At 34.3% G+C, this 16,921-nt stretch overlaps 3 protein-coding genes across 3 annotated transcripts; 1 reads left to right on the top strand and 2 right to left on the bottom strand.

The window, feature by feature from the left end:
* Positions 1–3,152: 3,152 nt before the first annotated feature.
* On the top strand, positions 3,153–4,190 carry LOC124307434 (uncharacterized). The gene has a single exon (XM_046769072.1). The coding sequence runs from the start codon at positions 3,153–3,155 to the stop codon at positions 4,188–4,190; it is 1,038 nt and encodes a 345-aa protein (XP_046625028.1).
* A 4,462-nt stretch (positions 4,191–8,652) lies between these two features.
* Positions 8,653–13,153, bottom strand: LOC124307433 (uncharacterized). The gene is made up of 5 exons (XM_046769071.1): positions 12,898–13,153; positions 12,147–12,692; positions 11,465–12,062; positions 10,600–11,344; positions 8,653–10,275 (listed from the first exon to the last, which is right to left on the bottom strand). Exons 1-5 carry the CDS (start codon positions 13,151–13,153, stop codon positions 8,653–8,655), a joined length of 3,768 nt encoding a protein of 1,255 aa, XP_046625027.1.
* Positions 13,154–13,308: 155 nt separating this feature from the next.
* On the bottom strand, positions 13,309–13,941 carry LOC124307432 (uncharacterized). The gene has a single exon (XM_046769070.1). The coding sequence runs from the start codon at positions 13,939–13,941 to the stop codon at positions 13,309–13,311; it is 633 nt and encodes a 210-aa protein (XP_046625026.1).
* Positions 13,942–16,921: the final 2,980 nt, after the last annotated feature.

Below are 16,921 nucleotides of genomic sequence, written 5' to 3'. Positions count from 1 at the left end.
TTTATTGAATTATTTAACTTAACTACCTCCATTTATATTCTATTATATTATTGTATAATATTAATGTGTAATACAAGGGTATAATATTATTGTATAATATTAATGTATAATCATAATGTATATATACACATTACAGTTTTTAATTACCTTTTAAAAAGAAAAATATTGAAAAAAAAAAATTTTTTTTTACATCAGTTTAATTTTTTGGAATTATATATAATTATTAGGAAAATTCCATATATTTTTTAATTATCTGCTTACATATTAATCAAAATACAAATATTATTCATCAGAAAAATGCCATTTAATTTACTTCATGTTTTGTAATTTGGAACATTTATACAATGGATTAGAACTTATGAAATTTAAAGAAAACATACGGATAGATATATGATTATTAATTTAATTTCGTATCTTTGATTTTTAAAAATTGATTATTTTTCAATTTAAGAAACATAAGTTATTTACATTAATCATTTTTTATTTTATGAAATTATTTGACTCAATTACCTTCATTTATATTCTATTCTATCAATGTATGATGTTATTGTATAATAATAATGTGTAATATTCATGTATAATATTGATGTACATGTATATATCAATATGTATTAAAATTTTTAATTTACTTTCATAAAAAGAGAAAATTAAAAAAAAAATTGTTTACATCAGTTCAATTTTTTAAAATTTCAGATAATTATTCAAAAAATCCTATATATTTTTCAATTATCTGCCCACATATTAATTGAAAAGGAAATATTATTCATTAGAAAAATGCCTTCTAATTCAGTTTATGAATTGTAATTTGGAACATTTATACAATGAATTAGAACTTATTATGAAATTTAAAGATAACAAACGGATAGATAAATGATCATTTATTCAAATTCATATTCCTAATTTTTGAGAATTAATTATTCTTCAATTAAAGAAAAATAATTTATTCAAATTAAACATTTTTTTTTCAACAAATTGATTAACTCAATTACCTCCATTTATATCCTATTATATTAATCTATAATATGAGTATATAATATTGATGTATATACATATATTATGATTTTTAATTTATTTTTGAGAAAAGAGAAATGTATGAAAGAAAAATTTTTTTTACATTGGTCAAATTTTTTAAAATCATATATAATTATTAAAAAAATCCTATATATGTTTCAATTATCTGCTCACATATTGATTAGAACAGAAAAATTATTCATGAGAAAAATGCCATTATTTACTTTATGAATTGTAATTTGGAACATTTATACAATGGATTACAACTTATTATGAAATAGAAAGAAAACATATAGATAGATGAATGATTATTTATTTGATTTCACATTTAAAATTTTTGAAAATAAATTGTACTTCAATTCAAGAAAAATAATTTCTTTAAATAAATCATTTTTCATTTTATTAAATAATTTAACTTAACTACCTCAATTTATATTCTATTATATAAATATATAATATTATTGTATAATATTGGGGTATTATATTGATGTATAATATTAATGTATAATAATAATGTATATATATATATATTAGAGTTTGTGATTTGATTTGGAAAAAAAAAAATTAAAAAAAAAAAATTTTTTCACATTGGTTGAACTTTTCAAAATCTTACACAATTATTCGAAAAATCCTACATATTTTTTAATTATCTGCTCACATATTAATTGAAATGAAAATATTATTCATTGGAAAAATGCCATTCGATTCACTTTATGAATTGTAATTTGGAACAATTATTCAATGGATTATAACTTATTATAAAATTGAAAGGAAACAGACAGATAGATAAATAATTATTCATTCAATTACATATTTTTAATGTTTAAGAATTAATTATTCTTCAATTGAAGAAAAATAATTTATTTAAATTCAACAGTTTTTATTTCATGAAATTAATTGACTCAATTACCTCCATTTATATTACATTATATCAATGTATAATATGGTTGTATAATATCAATGTATAATAATACTGTAAAATAATGATGTATAATATTAATTAATAATGATAATATATGTATTATAATTTTGATTTACTTTCAAAATGAGAGAAATTTTTGATAAAAAAATTTTTTTTTCACATTAGGTGAATTTTTCGAAATTAAATATAATCATTAAAAAAATCCTATATATTGCTTAATTATCTGCTCACATATTAATTAAAATAAAAATATTATTCATTAGGAAAATGCCATTTAAATTACTTTATGAATTGTGATTTGGAACATTTATTCAATGAATTAGAACTCATTATGAAATTTAAAGATAACAAACGGATAGATAAATGATTCTTCATTCAATTACATACTTTTAATTTTTAAGAATTAATTATTCTTCAATTGAAGGAAAATAATTCATTTGAATTAAACATTTTTTTTTTCAACAAATTGATGAACTAAAAAACCTCCATTCATATTCTATTATATTAATCTATAATATGAATATATAATATTGATGTATATACATATATTATAATTTTTAATTTATTTTTGAGAAAAGAGAAATGTATAAAAGAAGAATTTTTTTTTCATTAGTCAAATTTTTTAAAATTATATATAATTATTAGAAAATTGATTGTCATTGATAATCAGGACATCTAAAAAGTTGATTTGGTGATTAGACTCTAATTCAGATGTAAATTGTAGTCTCGGATGGAAACTATTGAAAACTGAAAGCATTTCTGCGACTTTATGCGAAGGGACAGCTGTAATTACGTCGTCTACGTATCTGAAAAAGAATGAAGGCTTGAAGTCTAGTTTATTAAGACAGTGTTGTTCAAGGTCATCCAAAACCAAATCAGACAAAATTGGAGAGAGCGGTGAGCCCATAGGTAAACCATACGTTTGGGCATATATGTTGTGGTTAAATTTAAATATGGCAGCCTTAAAACATATTTGCAATGCTTTTAAGAGTTCGTTACGTGGGACCGGAATTTTGTCCACCAGCTGATGCCAGCGCTGTTTGACAGCGTTGATTGCCAGATCTTGTGGTACATTAGTGAATAAGGATATAACATCCAGTGAAACTAAAATATAATCAGCTGGAAGACGAAGGTCCCTAATAGCATTCACCAACGCAAAACTATCTCTTATCCGTGACAAGGGAGGTGTGATGTTATTTCGAACGGTATTAATTTTAAAATGTCTAAGTCGCGTTCTGTTTACACACACAATGTATACAAATTTCAAAGGTCGGTACTCAATCTTGAGATTAGTGACGCTCACGCGACCATTGTTAAATACCAAAATATTTTGTTGTCGCTGGAGAATGACATCTTAATTGAATTACCGGTTGAAGTGTCAAAAAAATTCTTCGACACGCAACACTTGAAATTAGAACCGGCCTTCAACGCTTACAAGACGGCTAATATCAACAAGTTAGCTAGTCTGATCAATAACAAAAAACGACTCAATTTTAATCCAATTGACACGACCTCTGAAAATTGGTTAGTAAACCTCAGCAGCACCGAGATTCCGGTCAATGTTATCGACGTACTAAAAATGGGACCTAAATATGGCATTCCTTTTAAGAATAACCGCATTCCAACCAACAAACTCATATCGGATTTCGAATCAAAGATCTCCTGCATTCCTTTTAATTCTCGTAATACGGCTAGGCAAGATTTCACCAATACAATAAAAAAGTTCATTAACACTCCTGCTCCCCTTAACGCCGATAAGAACGTCCTTCACAAAAAAATCAATGAAACTAAGATCTTCCAAAACAACAATCAGGATTTGCTTTTCTTGAAGGCGGATAAGGGAAACAAGACTGTTGTGATGAACAAACTAATGTACGAGGCCAAAATGTTGCAACAACTATCTAACAATAATTCTTATAAAGTTGTTAGATATGATCTCACTTCTACTTTGCAACAAGAAGTAAAAAAACTAACAACTGATTGGGTCGATAGCAAATTCATCTCTAATCAACTGAGACGTCAAATTGCTAAAACGGATTGCCTACCACCTAGAGCTTACGGACTACCGAAAATCCATAAACCTGATACACCGGTACGAATCATTGTGTCCTTCACTGATAGTCCGACGATTAATCTGGCTCGTTTCCTTAGTAAATGGATAGGTAATAACATCACACCTCCCTTGTCACGGATAAGAGATAGTTTTGCGTTGGTGAATGCTATTAGGGACCTTCGTCTTCCAGCTGATTATATTTAAGTTTCACTGGATGTTATATCCTTATTCACTAATGTACCACAAGATCTGGCAATCAACGCTGTCAAACAGCGCTGGCATCAGCTGGTGGACAAAATTCCGGTCCCACGTAACGAACTCTTAAAAGCATTGCAAATATGTTTTAAGGCTGCCATATTTAAATTTAACCACAACATATATGCCCAAACGTATGGTTTACCTATGGGCTCACCGCTCTCTCCAATTTTGTCTGATTTGGTTTTGGATGACCTTGAACAACACTGTCTTAATAAACTAGACTTCAAGCCTTCATTCTTTTTCAGATACGTAGACGACATAATTACAGCTGTCCCTTCGCATAAAGTCGCAGAAATGCTTTCAGTTTTCAATAGTTTCCATCCGAGACTACAATTTACATCTGAATTAGAGTCTAATCACCAAATCAACTTTTTAGATGTCCTGATTATCAATGACAATCAGCTCATTAAAACTGATTGGTTCCACAAGGCTACTTGGTCACAAAGGTATTTAAATTACCATTCTCACCATCCCAAATCATACAAAATTGGAACGATCAATTGCTTAGTTGACAGAGCGATCCGACTCTCAAGCATGGAATTTCACAATAAAAATTTGTCCTTGATTCAGCAGGTACTATTTAAGAACGACTATCCACCTCGCCTGCTTAACAAACATATAAAGTTGAAATATGATTCCATCTTGTCATCTACCAGCCCTAACAACAATTTCGATACAACTACTACACAGACCATTCAAAAAAACTATATTTCCATCCCTTATGTTGCGGGTTTGTTTGAGTCACTTAATAGAACATTCTCCAAATACAAAATTCAATTTGTGGGCAAATGTGCACATGATATATCCTCGTTGTTTGATTCGGGTAAAGACCCCTTACCCCTGGGCAATCGCTCGGGAGTAGTTTACAAAATACCTTGCAATCATTGCAACAAGGCTTACATAGGCCAAACTAGTAGACAACTACACACAAGGATAACCGAACATATACGCAATATCCATGAACACGAGGATAATTATACTGCATTGACGAGACATGCCATCGATTTCGACCACTCTTTTAACTATTCTCAAGCTAGCATTATTGATGTTGAACCTTTGTATTATAATAGGCTTCTGTTAGAAATGTGCAATATCGTAGCACATCCTAATTCTGTCAACCGTAAACAAGACATAGAACACCTAAGCAATATTTACACCTCTGTGATACGACCATTGTAAATTGTCCATTACCGACTGAGCTTGCTCTCGATTTTACCTTCTTAACACAAAAAAATTTTGTTTTCCGTTTAACCCGTTGACTCTGCGTTGCTCTGATAACTATCGAGATCGACCTCTTTCCACTACACACTAGACGTTCCACTGTGCTTATGTGCTCTGACTCAACCATAACGGCTGTGTATTTTATTTCTTTTAACAAACCAACTATAATTATGAATTCGTGGGAGTTACGTGTCGCGAACGCAGTGTGTTTCGGTTTTTGTCTTTTTTGCCTTTTTGTTCTATTTATTCTTCAATTACCAACACGCATTTATGTAATTGGAAGTGTTATCGCATATGAGGTAATCTCTCTTTTATACTTGCTTCAACACCTTTGCATATTATTTACATCAATATGTCTTATTTTGTCAAACCTATTTGTATATTATTTTTTATTTTTTTATTTTTATTTTGTTCGTGACAGATATTTAAATAAAATTGTTCTGAAGAGGGCCCCCACCAGGGCCGAAACGTTAACACGATAAAAAGTGTTTTGAGTTGTGACCTTCATATCCAAGAATAACTTTAATCGACATTTAATTTACTTTATAAATTGTAATTTGGAACATTTATACAATGGATTAGAACTTATTATGAAATTTAAAGAAAACATACAGATGATGATTATTTAAATGATTATTTATTTAATTTTATATTTTTAATTTTCAAAAATTAATTATTCTCTGATTCAAGAAAAAAAATTTATCTGAATTAATCATTTTTTATTTTAATCAATTATTCAACTTAATTACCTCCATTTATATTATATTATATTATTGTATAGTATTATTGTATAATATTAATGTGTAATAGTAATGTATAATAATCATGTATAATGTAAATGTATAATATTATTGTATATATGTATATCTACATTTATTAAAATTTTTAATTTACTTCCATAAAAAAAAAAAAATTGAAAAAAAAAAATTTTTTATATCGGTTCAATTTTTTAAAATTATAGATAATTATTAAAAAAATCCTTTGCATTTTTCAATCATCTGCCCACATATTAATTGAAATAAAAATATTATTCATTAGAAAAATGCCTTCTAATTCAGTTTATGAATTGTGATTTGGAACATTTACACAATGAATTAAAACTTATCATAAAATTCAAAGTTAACAAACGGATGGATGAATGATTATTCATTTAATTTCATATTTTTAATTTTCAAGAATTGATTATTCTTCAATTGAAGAAAAATAATTTATTTAAATTAAACATTTTTCATTTTATCAAATTGATTAACTCAATCACCTCCATTTACATTCTCTTATATTAATCTGTAATATAAATGTATAATATTCATGCATATATATATTATAATTTTTAATTTATTTTTGAGAAAGGCGAAATGTATAAAAAAAAAAATTTTTTTTACATTAGTCAAATTTTTTAAAATTATATATAATTATTGAAAAAATCCTATGTATGTTTCAATTATCTGCTCACATATTGATCAGAATAAAAAAATTATTCGTCAGAAAAATGCCATTAATTTACTTTATGAATTGTAATTTGGAACATTTATACAATGAATTACAACTTATTATGAAATAAAAAGAAAACATACAGATAGATGAATGATTATTTATTTGATTTCAAATTCAAAATTTTTGAAAATCAATTGTTCTTAAATTCAAGTAAATTAATTTATTTGAATGAATCATTTTTTATTTTATTAAATTATTCAACTCAGCCACCTCCATTTATATCCTATTATGTGAACGTATAATATTATTGTATAATATTAGGGTATAATATTAATGTATAATATTAATGTATAATATTAATGTATATATATACATTAGAGTTTGAGATTTAATTTGTAAAAAAAAAAAAATTAAAAAAAAAAAATTTTTTTACATTGGTTGAACTTTTTAAAATTATATACAATTATCAGAAAAATCCTACACATTTTTTAATTACCTGCTCACATATTAATTGAAATGAAAATATTATTCATTAGAAAAATGCCATTCAATTCACATTATGAATTGTGATTTGGAACATTTATACAATGGATTAAAACTTTTCATGAAATTTAATGAAAACATTCAGAAAGATGAATGACCATTTATTAATTTCATATTTTTAATTTCCAAAAATCAGTCATTTCTCAATTTGAGAAGAATGATTTATTCGAGTTCATCATTTTTTGTTTAATAAATTATTTAACTCAATGACCTCCATTCATATTCTATTATATTCATGTGTAATATCAATGTATAATATTAATGTATAATATTAATGTATAAATATACATTATAATTTCTAATTCACTTTCAAAAAAAGGGAAATTCTGAAAAAAAATCATTTTTACATTCGTTAAATTTTTTAAAATTATATGTAATTATTAAAAAAATCCCATATATTTCTCAATTATCTGCTCACATATCAATTAAAATAAAAATATTATTCATTAGAAAAATGCCATTCAATTTACTTTATGAATTGTAAATTGGAACATTTATACGATAGATTAGAACTTATTATATAATTCAAAGAAAACATACGGATAGATGAATGATTATTTATGCAATGTCATGTATTTAATTTTTAAAAATCATTCATTCTTCAATTTAAGAAAAATAATTTATCTAAATTAATCAATTTTTCATTACATTCAATTGTTCTCTTAATTACCTCCATTTTTACTCTATTATCCTAACGTATAATATAAATGTATAATAATTGTCTAGAGAGGTGGCAAAAAGATATGGATCATCGACGTGGGATCCGCGAATTAGTGATGAGAACGAGTGTGAATGAAACGAAAGTGATGTTGAGATAAAGAGAGATAATGAATACCGATAATTGAGATTTTTATTGGTTTCGATGAGGCGATACAAACCGGATCGCAAGAGAACGTTACAGAGAGTGAAGATTTTACAGAGCGAGAGAACACATAGATTATACACATACATGATTTCGAGATAGTAGACAATACATGAGATACAGCTGATGGGTTTTGAGTCGCGACACGGGCATGCGGCGAGATTTGACGCAGAGACGGCAAGTAAACATTGCACGCGAGTGTGCGTACATGTGCGAGGACGATTATGAGTGTCGCGAGACACACATTTAACTATTCGATACCTTGCCGAAACATACCGCCCGCTTCGCTATCGGTAACGATCGCGAAATTAGATTATGCCGCCCGCCGTGCGTTATTTATTCTTAGAGTCAATAATTGTCTTGAGAGGACACTGGAAGCACAGACAATTTTACGATTGGACGTTTTAACACAGAGGATTTCGTTTTAACGGTCACAACGCGAACAAGACCGTCGGTTCTCGGATGCACTTCGATCACTTTCGCGAGGGGCCACACAAATGTAGGTAGATTTTCGTTTTTTACGAGAACGATGGATCCGATTTTGATGTTTCCGTGATGAGTCTGCCATTTCGAGAGGTTTTGGAAGGACTGAAGATACTCCGTACTCCACCGTTTCCAAAAATGCTCCAGCATTTGACGCGAGTGTTGCCAATGCGATAGCCGTTGAACTGACACCTCGATGAGTGACGGTTCAGGAATTGTGTTCAATGCTGAGCCGACGAGAAAGTGTCCTGGAGTCAAGGCACTTGGATCCCGTGGATCGTCCGAAATAGCGCAAAGAGGTCGAGAATTAAGCGTGGCTTCTACTTGCGTGAGGAACATCGCGAATTGCTCGAACGTTTGAGTAGCTTCTCCGATGACTCGTTTGAGGTGAAATTTGACTGATTTCACTCCGGCTTCCCATTTTCCACCGAAATGAGGCGCGGAGGGAGGATTGAACCGCCACTGGGTTCCGTGTGATGCGAGGATGTTTGCCATTTCTGCGAACTCCTTTGACGATGCAGCGAGAAGACGGCGAAGTTCTGAGTCTGCGCCGACGAGATTCGTTCCACAATCGCTTGCGATTGAGGCACAAATTCCTCGTCGAGATGTGAAGCGTTTGTACGCCGCGATGAATGCCTCCGTCGTGTAGTCCGAAAGTAGCTCGAGATGCACAGCCGAGGTCGTGAAGCAGATGAAGATAACGATATATCCCTTGCATGATTTCGCTTCTCTTCCGCGGGAGGCTCGAATCGAGAATGGACCAGCGTAGTCAACGCCAGGGTGAAGAAACGGCCTTGATTGCGTGACTCGAGACTGAGGGAGTTGGCCCATCTGTTGGCTGCTGAGGGTGGTGCGATGACGCGCACAAGGAACGCAACGATGTATAAACATGCGGATCGGTACTCTTCCTCCCAGAATCCAGTACCGCTGTCGGATTGTAGCGAGAGTGAGTTGCGGACCTCCGTGGAGCGTCAACCGATGATGATGATCGATGATCAATGTGGAGAACGATGATTCGTGAGGCAAGATGAACGGGTGCTTTTCGTCATACGAAAGCAATGAGTGATTCAGTCGACCCACGACTCTGAGGAATCCGTTCGAATCGATAAACGGCGTGAGTCGCGATAGTGGATGACTTCGAGTGAGACTTGAGCTTGTCTCGATTTGGCGAATTTCTTCTGCAAAGTACGCCTGCTGAGTCACCTTGGTCCAAAACAGTTGGGCGTCGCTCAATTCGAGAGTAGAGATCGGTCCGACAGTGATAGACGTGTTTACGCGATTCGATGTCGTCTTCGCGAGGAACCGATTTGCTGCGCGTTTGCACAATGATGTGACTTTGAGGAGAGTCGATAGTTTTGAGTAGCGATCGACGAGATCCCAGATTTGTTGCGGCTCAGCTGTTGCGATGTGCGTCGACAGCCCTTTTCTTTCCTCGAGATGAATGTTTTCTTCCGGTCGCGGAGATAAGGATGGCCAATTGACAGAAGGCTTCGAGAGCCAGGATGGTCCGAACGTCCAAAGTTCTGATTTTTGAAGTTGCTCCGGAGATGTACCACGAGACGCATGATCAGCGGGGTTTTCAAAACCCGAGATGTGATACCAACAAGCGTTCGCGAACTCTTGGATTTCCGTTACGCGATTACGAACGAATTTCTTCCACCGCGATGGGTGGCTTTAGATCCGCGCGAGCGCGACTGTGGAATCCGTCGACAGATAAACCGGGGTGTTTTCGAAATTAAGAGTCTTTTCCACATGAGACATCAACCGGACGAGAAGATTCGCAGCACAGAGTTCGAGACGAGAAATTATCACCTTCTTTAGCGGCGCTACTTGAGTTTTCGCGCACACTAGTGAAACGCGCACTTCGTGAGTGTTGATATACGTTCGCGCGTAGATCACTGCGCCTAATGCACTTTGAGAGGCGTCCGCGAAACCGTGGATCTCTATCCCGAGAGATGCTGAACTTGACCCGATCCATCGTGGGATGGTGATAGCTGAGATGCCTTGAAGATCTTGTAGAAACTCGATCCATCGCAAGGACAATGAAGCTGAGAGCAGCTCGTCCCAGTCGAAACCGAGTGCCCACAATTTCTGCACAAAGATTTTGGCTCTAATCGTGATCGGCGAGAGCCATCCGAGAGGATCAAAGAGCTGCGCGGTTTGTGAGAGAACTTTTCGTTTCGTGGAATTGTCCCGAGTTTGATGAATTTGCGGAGAGAACGCGAACGCGTCGATGTCTGGTCTCCACGCAAGAACGAGAGCCCGAAAGAATGGACTTTGATCGAGATTCAGATGCATCGCGATCTCTTGATGGTTTCGAGAAATGTCAACGAGAGTTTCTGGGTGGCTTGAAGTCCACTTTTGAAGTTCAAAGCCGCCCGCCTTGAGCAATTGATTGAGTTCGTTGATTTTCTCGCGACCTTGATCAACGTCATCTGCTCCTGGGAGGATGTCGTCAACGTACGTGTTCTCGAGAATGACGTGGCTCGCAAAGGGATACTGCTTACCTTCGTCCTGATCGAGTTGATGAAGAACACGGATCGCGAGATATGGAGCGCTTGCAAGACCATACGTTACCGTAGTCAGTTGATATTCTTCAATCGGTGGCTCTGGTTCTTCTCTCCAGAGTATTCGCTGAAAACCTTGGTCATCATTGTGGACCAAAATTTGTCGTTACATCTTGACGATGTCTGATGAGAACGCGACTGGATATTGTCGCCAGCGTAAGAGAACGTCCGCGAGGTCGGTTTGCACTTTTGGACCGACGAGAAGATTGTCATTGATAGAGAGTCTGAGGTTGGTTCTTTGAGACCCGTTGAACACGACACGCAACTTTGTTGAAGAACTGCTGTCGCGAACTACACCGTGATGGGAAAAATAAAACACGCGGGAATTGTCTTCAGGTGTATTGATAGCGCGACGCATGTGCCCGAGTTCACGATATTCACGAAGGAAGCTCGAGTAAGCCTTCTTGAGTTTCGCGTCGCTACCGAACCGTTTCTCTAAACGAAGGAGCATTTGATGCGCGGGATTCCGCGAGTTGCCGAGCTCTACCGAATTGTCCTTGAGCGGCAGCCGAACTACGTAACGACCGGACGCAGTTCGAGAAACCGTTTCGCGAAAGTGTTGCTCACAACGCACTTTTTCGGAAGTTAGTGCCAAAGGTTTCGACACTTCTTCCTGCTTCCAAAACTGCTGCACGAGATCGAGCAGTTCATGATCGAGTGAGCATTGGAAGCCTTGGACTGCGCCATACGAGGGGCTTGCTGCTTCCGCTGAAACGCAGCCGAAGAGGACCCAACGGAACTAAGTTTCTTGCGCGATTGGTGTTTCTGGTGCTCCTCTTCGAACTCCTTGACCAATGATGTTGCTGTAGATGTCAGCTCCGAGAATTACGTCGATTTGACTGGGATGTGCAAAGCTTGGATCCGCGAGGTTGAGTCCTCGTAGATGAGGCCAGTCTTCGACGAGAAGTCGAAATGAGGGTAGATACGATGTGAGTCGTGGAAGCACGAGTGCCTCCACCTGACACGAGAACGAGGTGTGAGCACGAGATTGGAGTTGCAATGTCGCGATGCCGCGAGTCACTGCCGATTGATGAGCTCCGACGCCAATGATCGGTATCGTTGCTTGATGCCGACGTAGTCGCAATTGTTGCGCTAGCGACTCCGTGACGAATAAACTTTCGGATCCTTGATCGAGTAGAGCGCGAGCGATGATTCTTTCTCCAGTCTCCGGGTTCGTGGCGATTAATTGCACTGTGGCGAGAAGAAATGGAGAGCGCTTGATCATTGTAGGCTGAGCTGAGTGGTTGCTCACCTGAGAGGCGCTATCCGAGATTGGCGCGTTCTGCACTGCAGGTTGCGCTACTGCAGCCTGTCCTTGAGATGTGCCGCTGTTAGCAGCTATCGAGATTGAGAAAGAGTTTCGATGCAGCAAGGAATGATGTCGACCGTTGCACACGCGACACGTTTTGTTGGATCGACAGTCCTTCTGCTGATGTGGACCGAGACAATTGAAGCAAAGCTTTTTCGCAGAAACCACTTCCCTTCTTTGATCCAGAGATTCGTCGCGAAAGGTAGAACAGAACGCGATGTAGTGGTTGCCTACTGCAACAAGCACACGACTGTTCCTTTGATTGCGCTGTATGTGACCTTGTCGTCTGAAGATTTGACCTTCCTTGCGATGAGTGCGGTTTCGACGTCGTGATTTGATTATGAGCATGAGCTTGCTCCACGGCTTCGAGGGTGTGGATGCGACCGATGAGAAACGCCTTGAGCTCCGCAAACGTGGGGGGCTCGAGTTTCTCGCTAACACTTTTCTCCCACTCTTCGAGAGATGCTGGGTCGAGCTTGCGAATCGTCATGTGCACGATAATGTGGTCCCTAATTTCTCGGGACTATCGAGAAGTTCGAGCGCGCCAAGAGCTTCGCAAGTGTTGCTGTGCAAGCTCTTCAGTTCTGATGACGACTTTTTCGTGACACGAGGAATCGCGAAAAGTGTCGCGAGATGAGAATCCGTCTAAAGTCTCTTGTTTTCGTACCGCGAGACGAGAGTTTCCCAGGCTCGAGGGAAGTTTTCTGCGGTGAGAGAAATGTTTTTGATAAGTTGTAACGGTTCATCGGTCACACTGGTTTTGAGGTAGTGCAGTTTTTCCACTTCCAAAAGTTGCGAATTTTCGCGAACCATCGACGAGAAGAGGTCGTAAAACGGCTCCCATTCTGAGTAGCTGCCCGCGAAAGTGGGCAGTTCGATACGCGGTAACCGTTTTGATGATCCTCCTGCTGGTGCGTCTTGAGGAGCTGCAGCGGCTTGCACGGTTGCTGCAGGCGCAGGCTTTAGCGATTCGAGAAGATGAAGCATCACTTCTTCGCCACTCAAGAAGTGCTCTTCACACAGCCCGTAATAATCTTTCGCCAAGTGAGAAAGCTTTTTGATCGCGTCGAGTTGATCACCTTTTGCTGCGAACTTGATCTCGCTGATCTTTTCGTGATTCTCTTGGAACTTATTCCAACTTGAATTTAAGGCATTAAGCCGCGACTTCACCTGCCCGTAAGTGATTTTTGCCTCGCCGAGCTTGCGCAGGTTGTCGACGGCACGAGAGAGGCGCCAAATGTAGTCGTTTTCACGTTCGATATGTTCTTCGATCGACATGTTGATGTACGAGAGGATTTAAACTCACGCGTCGAACTGAGTTTTCACGAACGAGATACAAACACACTGATAGTAGCGCGACGCGATTCACACTTCGAGAGATCGGTGTTGTTGACGCTCAGATCTTAGTCACGGTCACTACAGAGGATACCGCACGTTTGAATTTAACGGACGCGACTGATTCTTGTTGATGGTTTTCACCGATAACGAGATTGTTCACTTTGATAACGTGAACTTTCGCCACTTGATGCACACGCGATAGTTTCGTTTCACTCACTAGCTAATTCGTTTTCCCGTAAGTCGCAACGATTCGAAAGATTCGACTCGATTTGCGAAGAACCAAAAAATGTTTAGAGAGGTGGCAAAAAGATATGGATCATCGACGTGGGATCCGCGAATTAGTGATGAGAACGAATGTGAATGAAACGAAAGTGATGTTGAGATGGAGAGAGATAATGAATACCGATAATTGAGATTTTTATTGGTTTCGATGAGGCGATACAAACCGTATCGCAAGAGAACGTTACAGAGAGCGAAGATTTCACAGAGCGAGAGAACACATAGATTATACACATACATGATTTTGAGATAGTAGACAATACATGAGATACAGCTGATGGGTTTTGAGTCTCGACACGGGCAAGCAGAGATTTGACGCAGAGACGGCAAGTAAACATTGCACGCGAGTGTGCGTACATGTGCAAGGACGATTTTGAGTGTCGCGAGACACACATTTAACTATTCGATACCTTGCCGAAACAATAATAATGTGTAATATTAATGTATAATATTAATGTATATTATTGATGTATAATATTATTGTATAATATTATCGTGCATATATATATTGAAATTTTCAATTTACATTTTAAAAAAAATAATGAGAAAAGATTCATAGTATCATCGAAAAACAAAAAAAACATTGAATTTTTTTGTAAGTTCAACTTTGACCTCGAATAACTTTTGAAGGAGTGTGACTATCGAAAACTTTGTGAGGCCTTTTTTGTAGAGCGTCAAATTTCCTACAAAAATATGCTTTGGCCCGCTAATTCAATGAGCCGTTGCAAAAATACGAAATTGCAAAATTTAAAAAAATTTATTCCTGTGTTATTTAAACGGGAAATAGAAATTCCCGATGCGCGACCTCTTAATAATAATATTAAGGGCTCCGCTTTTTACAGGCGTCTTTTCACACCTTCTCGGAAGTTTTTATGTGAGGATTTTGAAAAAAAAAAATTAGCCGTTTTTTTTAAATCAGCCTAATATATATACATATATATATGTATATTGAAATTGTTAATTTACTTTTGAAAAAAAAAAAAAACTTATGAAAAAAAAACTTTTCTCACATTAAGTACATTTTTTGAAATTACATATAATTATTAAAAAAATCCTATATATTTTTTAATTATCCGCTTACATATTAATTGAAATAAAAATGTTATTTATTAGAGAAATGCCATTTAATTTACTTTATGAATTGTAATTTGAATTGTAATTATGCAATGGATTAGAACTCATCATGAAATTTGAAGAAAATATACAGATAGATAAATGATGACTTATTCAATTTCATATTTTCAATTTTTAAAAATTAACTATTCTCTAATTCAAGAAAAATAATTTATTTAAATTAATCATTCTTTGTTTTATTAAATTATTTAACTTGATTCCTTCCATTTATATTCTATTATATTAATGTATAATGTTCATGTATAATAATAATGTGTATATATATATTAGGGTGGGCCAAAAAAAATGAGTATTTTTTTTTTCACTTTATACTCTGGAAATCGGTTGCTAGATACCTCTAAAGAATTCTCACCAAATATGAGCTCTTAATTTTGATAACAAGGTCTTCCGCTTCACAATTTTGCATTTTTTCCTGAGTATTAGAAACAAAAATTCACATCTCTTTGACAACTGTTCGTTAAAAAATATCTCTTCTCATATTCTTGTAGGAAATCGAACGCTCTACAAAAAAGGTCTCTTACAATTTTTTCGTAAACCTCACGGTTTGAAAGATATCAAAGCTTAAGCTTTGATTATTTTAAGAGAATTTTCTGTTTTGCTTATGAATTTTTCAACTCGCTTACAAAAAATTTTGATGAATTGCACAACTCGTGGTTTTGTAGGAAATTAACTGCTCTACAAAAATGTTGTCTTATGATTTGTCGATTAAGTTAAGCGTTTGAAAGATATTTATCGTCAAATTTCAATGCATACTAATTTTAACAGTTGTTGATGAATAATTCAAAAAATTTCAATTTAATTTGAATTTTGGTGATATATATATATATATGTATATATATTTTTACAAACGTATATATATATGATGATTTTTAATTTACTTTTACAAAAAGGAAAATCTTAAAAAAAAAATTTTTTTTACATTCGTCAAATTTTTTAAAATTGTATATAATTATTAAAAAAATCCTATATATTTTCTTATCATCTGCTCACATATTAATAAAAATAAAAATATTATTTATTAAAAAAATGCCATGTAATTTACTTTATGAATTGTAATTTGGAACATATATGCAATGGATTCGAACTTATTATGAAATTGAAAGAAAACATACGGATAGATAAATGATTATTTATTTGATTTCATATTTTTATTTTCCAAAAATTAATTATTCTTCGATTCAAGAAAAATAATATATTCAAATTTATCATTTTTTATTGTATCAAATTATTTTCACTTGATCACCTTCATTTATATTCTATTATATTGATGTATAATATTCATGTATAATATAATGTATATATATATATATATACATATATTATAATTTTTGATTGACTTTTAAAAAAAAAGAAATTTTTAAACTGAAAATTTTTAGTACATCAGTTAAATTTTTCGAAATTATATAGAATTATTAAAAAATTCTATATATTTTTTAATCATCTGCTCACATATTAATTAAGATAAAAATATTCTTCATTAGAAAAATGCCATTGAATTTACTTTATG

Source organism: Neodiprion virginianus, chromosome 6, assembly GCF_021901495.1.
Source record: "Neodiprion virginianus isolate iyNeoVirg1 chromosome 6, iyNeoVirg1.1, whole genome shotgun sequence".
NCBI classification, from domain to species: Eukaryota; Metazoa; Arthropoda; class Insecta; order Hymenoptera; family Diprionidae; genus Neodiprion; species Neodiprion virginianus.
The sequence above is the reverse complement of the archived record's forward strand: the minus strand, read 5'-3'. Positions and strand labels throughout refer to the sequence as shown.